At 37.1% G+C, this 7660-nt stretch overlaps 1 protein-coding gene across 2 annotated transcripts in view; it reads right to left on the reverse strand.

The window, feature by feature from the left end:
* Positions 1-435: 435 nt before the first annotated feature.
* Positions 436-7660, reverse strand: part of RAP1A (RAP1A, member of RAS oncogene family) — an 81628-nt gene continuing 74403 nt past the window's right edge. For both annotated transcript variants that reach the window (XM_025288103.3, XM_006069465.4), the window contains exons 7-8: positions 4171-4286; positions 436-1126 (exon numbers count right to left, since the gene is read on the reverse strand). In XM_025288103.3, the coding sequence (XP_025143888.1) occupies positions 4200-4286 (87 nt within the window). In that variant the 3' untranslated portion in view covers positions 436-1126; positions 4171-4199. The remainder of the gene's footprint in view (positions 1127-4170; positions 4287-7660) is intronic.

Raw genomic sequence — 7660 nt, forward strand, 5'->3', positions numbered from 1 at the left:
ATAACATTTCATGGTGGACTTATACTCAACAAATTAACAATGACAAAAGGATTTCCTTGATGAAATTACAAGCTGGGGAAGACTGGAAGTAGTAAAAGTTAAACCCTGATACAGTGTTAAACTTATCTTTTTACATATAAAAATAATACACAGTGGGATATTTTATTCAATAAGATACAATCTTTAAGATCAAGAGAGAATATACAAAACTATTGTATGTAGTATGATGTATTTCACTGTATAATAGGAATAAATATTATAGAACAGAAAGTGCGAGGTCTGCTCATAGAGAAATCACCACTTACTTAGGGGTTTAAAGCCAAGTGCTCTGCAGGTACCAGTCAGAAAGAAGCTACTGCTGCATTTAAAACAATGTGGTCATTATAAAATAAAGGCCTTAAATCTATAAACAATAACAAAAACACACAAACCAAATGAAAATGTACTAAAATTTAATCATCCATAAAAGCTGTAATTTAATCTGACAGTAAAACACAAGAAGCGATATTAGAGTGGGTTTAGTCTATTATAGATTTCAGCTTTGAAAGCCATAGAAATCAGTATCCCAGTTTTTTCCCTATAAAAGACCCATTTTTCCAAAGCATTATGCACAAACAATTTTAATTAGAATATAATGACAGAATGATATTTCATAATTTTTTAAATATAAAATGAAGTCAATGACTCAAAAAAGTTATCTGCTGCAATGAGTTTGAGGGGAAATTTTTTCATAATCTATACCATTACAGATAAAGTATAATGGTTCAACTTTTAGTGCTTGACAGGGAGGAAACATGATAAAAAGGTCAATATGAAATCATTTGATTATAGTAGCAATATCTAACATTTGAAATGCATCCATGCTCTTTTGTATAATCATATTAGAGTCAAGTATATTTATTTTCACATCTGTTATAACTGCTATTGCAAAGGAGAAATACTATTGTCTTATTTTCCAAGAGATATACACAGAGCAATTCTTTTCTCCAGGGAACTTGTGCAAACCAATATAAGATCTAAATTCTTCACATAATATATAAAACAGGAGAAGCCTCTTCAGATTTATTTTTTGAAGTCTGGAATGCTGGCACTTTCCAATTAGGCAACAGTTCTTCATTCCTGTAATCTAGAACATCGAATAGATACAGATATATATATACATATATATATATATTTATATGTATGTTTAATCTCTTAATGTCAGAACATGATAGTAAATAGGTATCTAATATTATAGAAAGAAATGTTTTTAGCTGATCATTAGATAACTAAATATATTAAACAGATATAGCGACAAGGTTATTGTAAACTCTCTTTAAAAATGTTTTTAAAAACAGTTCTATTGTATTTAGTGTTTCACAATGTATCTAGCAGTCCTGTCTGCACAGAGGAAAACAGTGATGGTTTCTACCCCATCATCACCTTATTTTTAAAAGTTCCTTTTCTACTAAGAAAACAACTCATGGCTGCATCAACTTTCCATGGAAAATTCTTTAATTCAACCATTTTATGGTTATTATATTAGGGTTGTAAGTATTACTAAGTGTTAGCCGTTCAGTCATGTCCATCTCTTTGAGACCCCATGGACAGTAGCCCGTCAGGTTCCTCTGTCCATGGAATTCTCTAGGCAAGAATACTGGAGTGGGTATGGAGTGTTTAGCCATTCCCTTCTCCAGGGGATATTCCCAACCCAAGGATTGAACCTGGGTATCCTGCATTGCAGGCAGATTCTTTACCATCTGAAGTACCAGGGAACTCCATATTAGGGTTACCTCTTCCAATTCAGGCTAGGTCAAAAAGAGATAATACAGAAATAGCTGATGCCTGTTTTCAAGGGCAGAAAATTCAAAGTAAGGATTACTATTCAGCAGAAAAAATTAGGTTAAAGGAGTAATTTCCTGAAGATGAATTTCTTTCCTCCATTTTCAAAAGTAGGACATATTAGAAAGAGACTAACATGTTTCAATATGATTTTGCCTAATGGCTAAGGCTAGATAAGTTGCCCCTAAGGTTCACATACTCTTTCTAAAAACACTTAAGAGTTGCTGTTTAAATTTATTCTGTATCTCAGTACCTTTTAAATGAGATCAACATGGCACTTCAAGCCTATAGCTCTGCAAAGTATTCTGATTACTAAGTGACCTACTATTTGGTATTATCAAATAGGCACAGAGGTCCTGGGTAACATTAAATATATTGAAGGCTGAATTACCTATCAGAGTCTAAGAATTTATGCAACCAGGATGAAAGTCTTATTTCTAGATTTAAGTCAAGATTTCTTTCCTCTAAGGTAAAACTCATAGTAATACACTGTAGTGTGTGTATGAATGAATATTCACAATAGGCCAGAAGATGGCACCTCTTCCTTTAAACATAAGCTAAAAGGACATTTTCAGAGAACTGGAAATTCAGTGAGAGTCAGCTCAGATAATGATAAAAATGAGCCAGTCAACTAATTATAAAAGAGCTAAATACATTTCAGAACAGGAATTGGAGTTTGGAGTTCTCTTTTCTTTTTTTTACCTTTGGACCCTTCCCTAAAGAAACGCAAATAGCAGCAATTTTATCAATAATCCTCTTCAGAGAGCTGATGATTCATAGCTACTGACTCAAGATTTCACTAAAAGCCTAAAGCAACCATGTGGCCAGAAGCTGTTTTTCCAAAGTCTGACTACCAGAGGCAACCTATGAACTTTTCTGCTTTCCCTCTACTTTATTTCAAAAGGGGGCATAATTACTCAGTTGTTTCCCCTAAGAGAAATTTATTCATATTTCTAAGGAAGCACATATTAGTTAATTTGGTACTCTGGAAGAGGTAATCTACTAAATGGACCCAAGGGACTTACAAGAGTTAGCACAACGAACTCTCAAGTGGGGAGCAACTGACTTTCCTTTAAATGGACCAAGTTTAGTAACAGTCCCATAATTAGCATCAAATTACATCATAAACCCACTTCATGAAACTATTCTTTCATGGTATGGACATGAGTTTGAGTAAACTCCAGGAGTTGGTGATAGACAGGGAGGCCTGCCATGCTACAGTCCATGGGGTTGCAAAGAGTCAGATACGACTGAGCGACTGAACTGAACTGAATGTTTAAGTTGAAGAACATAAGCAGAAACTGTTCAGGGGATTTAAGTATATAATTAAAGAAAAACAAACAAATGGCCCCACACAGCCTGGTTTCTCACTTGATAGGCAGCTTCAATGCTGCCACTAATTTCTCTCCAATGGGTTCACTTAATGAAAACTTAAGTGCTACTTAAAATCAACTACTACTTAGAGACCTACAGAAGAAACATTTGAAAGAAGTCAACCCATACCTGAGAGGAAATGACTACTAAAACTATACTGACATACCACCACACCCAGCAGAACTGCTCAAGTTCCAAAAACTGGCAATACTAAATTTTGAAAGGATGTGGAATTCGTAAACTGCTAGTATGTGTGTAAACTGGTACAACTTCTTTGAAAGACTTAACAGTGTCCACTAAAGCTAACCACATATACAGCGTACTGTCTGGTCCTTCAATTCCTACATACAGAAATGCATATGCATATACGTATATGTGCATAAAGACTTGTACAAGAAAGTGCACAGGAATCATACTTGTTCCTGAGAAGAACTCAAATGTCCATCAATAGCAGAATACATAAACATATTGCTAGTGTAGTCATACAACAGAAATAAACCACTGCTATGTGCAACAAGGATTAGTCTTAGAAACATTTTTGAGTGAAACAAGCCAGACATAAAATAGCACATTACATGCTTTTGTTTCTGCTTAATTCAAAGAGAGGCAAAACTCACTTTTTCCCAGATGAACCACTGTTCCATTTCAATTCAGTATGAATTTGGGTGTGACCTTGGAAGGCTTTCTATCTATTCAACCACTATTTTTTGAATACCCATTCTATACTAGGTACTGGGGATGCTTTGGAGCAAAACAGATATGATTCCTGCCCTCCCTCAGAGAGCCTAGACCCTCACTGAGAAAAAGACAAATTTTCCAACAGATGAACATATCTACAAGTTATATAACACATTTACATTTACAAATTACAGAAGCCTGGAAATACCCCAATAGGTGAAGTGGGAAGTGGTTAACGTTGCGGAAAGCCAACCTAAGAGGCTGAGAAAGGCGTTTGTTCTGCTTTTAGCACCTTACCTGGCTCAGAGCTGCTGCTTACTGTGGGTCTAAAGCAGCAGACATGATTTCTTTTTAGGCTTCTTCTTTTCCACTGGTGTTTTTCTATTTATCTGTCTGACCAGGTCATAAAATATCTAAATAAAAATAAGAAAAAAGTAGTACTTATTCAAACAATATTTGAGACGTTTTTCCATAAAACAATCTTGATTCTGTTAAATATTTTTCTGCTCTTGGGTCTGTATTTTGTCGCTTATCAGCAGGTCTCAGACACTCCAGCTGATTTTCAGTCAGGGTAAGGCAGGACTTATCTATTTACAATGAAGAAATACATTTGTTCTTAGATACTCAATAACAAGTTAATAAAAAGAATTAGTAGTGAAGAAATAAGAGAAATCACATTCTTCACGGAATCTTCTATGCTTCAAAAACCTAATTATACTTGCTTTATTTTTTAAAAATTTCAAACTTATAGAAAAGGTGCAAGATTAGTACCAAGAACTTAAGTATTTTCTTCACCCATGTTCACCAATTAGTAACATTCTGCCAAGTGTATATTTTTCCAAAGAGGAAATGCAGATGGCCAACAGGCACATAAAAAAGATGCACAACATTGCTAATCACAGGGAAATGCAAACTAAAATGGCAACAAGATACCACCTCACATCTCTCAGAATGGCAAGCATCAAAAGGAATACAAATAACAAATGTTGGTGAGGATGTAAAGAAAAGGGAACTCTCACATATTGTTGGTGGGAATGTAAATTGGTGCAGCCACTCTGGAAAACAGTATAGAGGTTTCATAAAAAACTAAAAACAGAATTATCATATGACCCAGCAATTCCACTCCTGGGCACATATCCAAAATGAAAAACACTGATTTGAAAAGGTACATGCCCACCCATGTTCATACCAGCATTATTTACAAGTGCAAGATACGGAAGAGTCTACCAACAGATGAATGGATAAAGAAGATGTAGTGTACATACACAATGGAATACTACTCATCATGGGCTTAGTTGCTCAGTCGTGTCTGACTGACTCTTTGTGACCCCATAGACTGCAGCCTGCCAGGCTCCTCTGTCCATGGGGATTCTCCAGGCAACAATACTGGAGTGGGTTGCCATGCCCTCCTCCAGAGGATCTTCCCAACCCAGGGATCAAACCCAGGTCTCCCACACTGCAGGCAGATTCTTTTACCTTCTGAGCCACCAGGGAAGCCCACTAATCATAATAAAAAATAATTAAATTTTGCCATTTACAACAATATGTATTGGACTTAGAGGGCATTAGGCTAAATGAAGTAAGTCAGACAGAGAAGACAAATATTGTGTAATATCACTTACATGAGGAATTTAAAAAATACAGCTAGTGAATAGAACAACAACAAAAAAAAACAGCAGACTCAGATGCAGAGAACAAACTAGTTGTTACCCATGAATAAAGAAGCCGGGAGAGGCCATATAAGGGTAGGGGATTAAGAGACACAAACTATCAGGTATAAAATAAGCTATAAGGATTTATTATATAATACAGAGAATATAGCCAATATTTTATAACTATAATGGAGTATAACCTTTAAAAATTATGAATCACTACACCATGCACCTATAAAACATAATATTGTACAGCGAGCATGCTCAGTTGCTATCATGTCTGACTCTCTGTGATTCCATGGACCAGCTCACAAGGCTTCTCTCTCCATGGGATTTTCTAGGCAAGAATACTGGATTGGGTTGCCATTTCCTATTCCAGGGATCTTCCTGACCCAGAGGTTGAACCCACATTCTTGTGCCCCCTGCATTGGCAGGTAGATTCTTTAGTACTCCTCCATCTGGGAAGCCCAATATTGTACAGCAACTAGGTGAAAATTGAAGTGTTAGTTGTTCAGTCGTGTCCAACTCTTTGCAACCTCATGGACTGTAGTCCACCAGGCTCCTCTGTCCATGGAATTCTCCAGGCAAGAATACTGGAGTGGACTGCCATTCCCTTCATGTCTCCTACATTGCAGGCAGATATCTTACTGTCTGAACCACCAAAGAAGCCCATACTCAGCAACTATACTATAAATTAAAAAATAATTAATGGTCCCAAGATCACAAGCCTAAATTATTTGTTAAGGGGGTACCACTACCAATTTATTCAAAGCTATAAAAGTGCTTCATTTATATTCTTTTCCTTCTGGTCCATCCTACTCAGTTCCATTTTCTTCAAACCATTTAATTCTATTATCTTATTTCTAAGAAAGCTGAAAACATAAGAGTTTATTAACAAAATGGTAGTTTCTGTTTCACACAACTCCAAAACCCTCCAAGAACTTAATATGCATAGTGAAAGTCGCTCAGTCATGTCCCATTCTTTTGAGACCCCATGGACTATACAGCCCATGGAATTCTCCAGACCAGAATACTGGAGTGGGTAGCCTTTCCCTTCTTCAGGGGATCTGCCCAACCCAGGGATAGAAGCCAGGTCTCCTGCATCACAGGCAGATTCTTTATCAGCTGAGCCACAAGGGAAGCCCATACTTATTATTATGCTTAATATGCATCAGATCAGATCAGATAAGATCAGTCACTCAGTTGTGTCCGACTCTTTGTGACCCCATGAATTGCAGCACGCCAGGCCTCCCTGTCCATCACCAACTCCCGGAGTTCACCCAGACTCACGTCCATTGAGTCCGTTATGCCATCTAGCCATCTTATCCTCTGTCGTCCCCTTCTCCTCCTGCCCCCAATTCCTCCCAGCATCAGAGTCTTTTCCAATGAGTCAACTCTTCGCATGAGGTGGCCAAAGTACCGGAGTTTCAGCTTTAGCATCATTCCTTCCAAAGAAATCCCAGGGCTGATCTCCTTCAGAATGGACTGGTTGGATCTCCTTGCAGTCCAAGGGACTCTCAAGAGTCTTCTCCAACACCACAGTTCAAAAGCATCAATTCTCCAGTGCTCAGCCTTCTTCACAGTCCAACTCTCACATCCATACATGACCACTGGAAAAACCATAGCCTTGACTAGACGGACCTTTGTTGGCAAAGTAATGTCTCTGCTTTTGATTATGCTATCTAGGTTGGTCATAACTTTCCTTCCAAGGAGTAAGCGTCTTTTAATTTCATGGCTGCAGTCACCATCTGTAGTGATTTTGAAGCCCAGAAAAATAAAGTCTGACACTGTTTCCACTGTTTCCCATCTAGCCACAAACAAAATCTCATTAGTTCCTCTGCTTTAATACATAAGCTATAAAGTGAAAAATAACAAAAGGATAAACTAAAATAGTAAATTGATCAAAACAGCACATTTCTTCATGCTAGCCAGTCTGGGTTTCTGATACTAAACAAACTGATAACTGGTTTTGTTGTATTATCCTCAAGGATTTCTTTGGCAAATGGTGCCTACCTCACAGTAGCAACTGGTTCAGTGATGAGGGCAAGTTCAAACTATGGTTATTTGGTTAGATATGCTGAAAGTCCTCAGCCTAGATTCTTCCTCATCTTTCTGAACTACAGAAAAATCTAAAG

This window comes from Bubalus bubalis, chromosome 6 (assembly GCF_019923935.1).
Source record: "Bubalus bubalis isolate 160015118507 breed Murrah chromosome 6, NDDB_SH_1, whole genome shotgun sequence".
Lineage (NCBI taxonomy): Eukaryota > Metazoa > Chordata > Mammalia > Artiodactyla > Bovidae > Bubalus > Bubalus bubalis.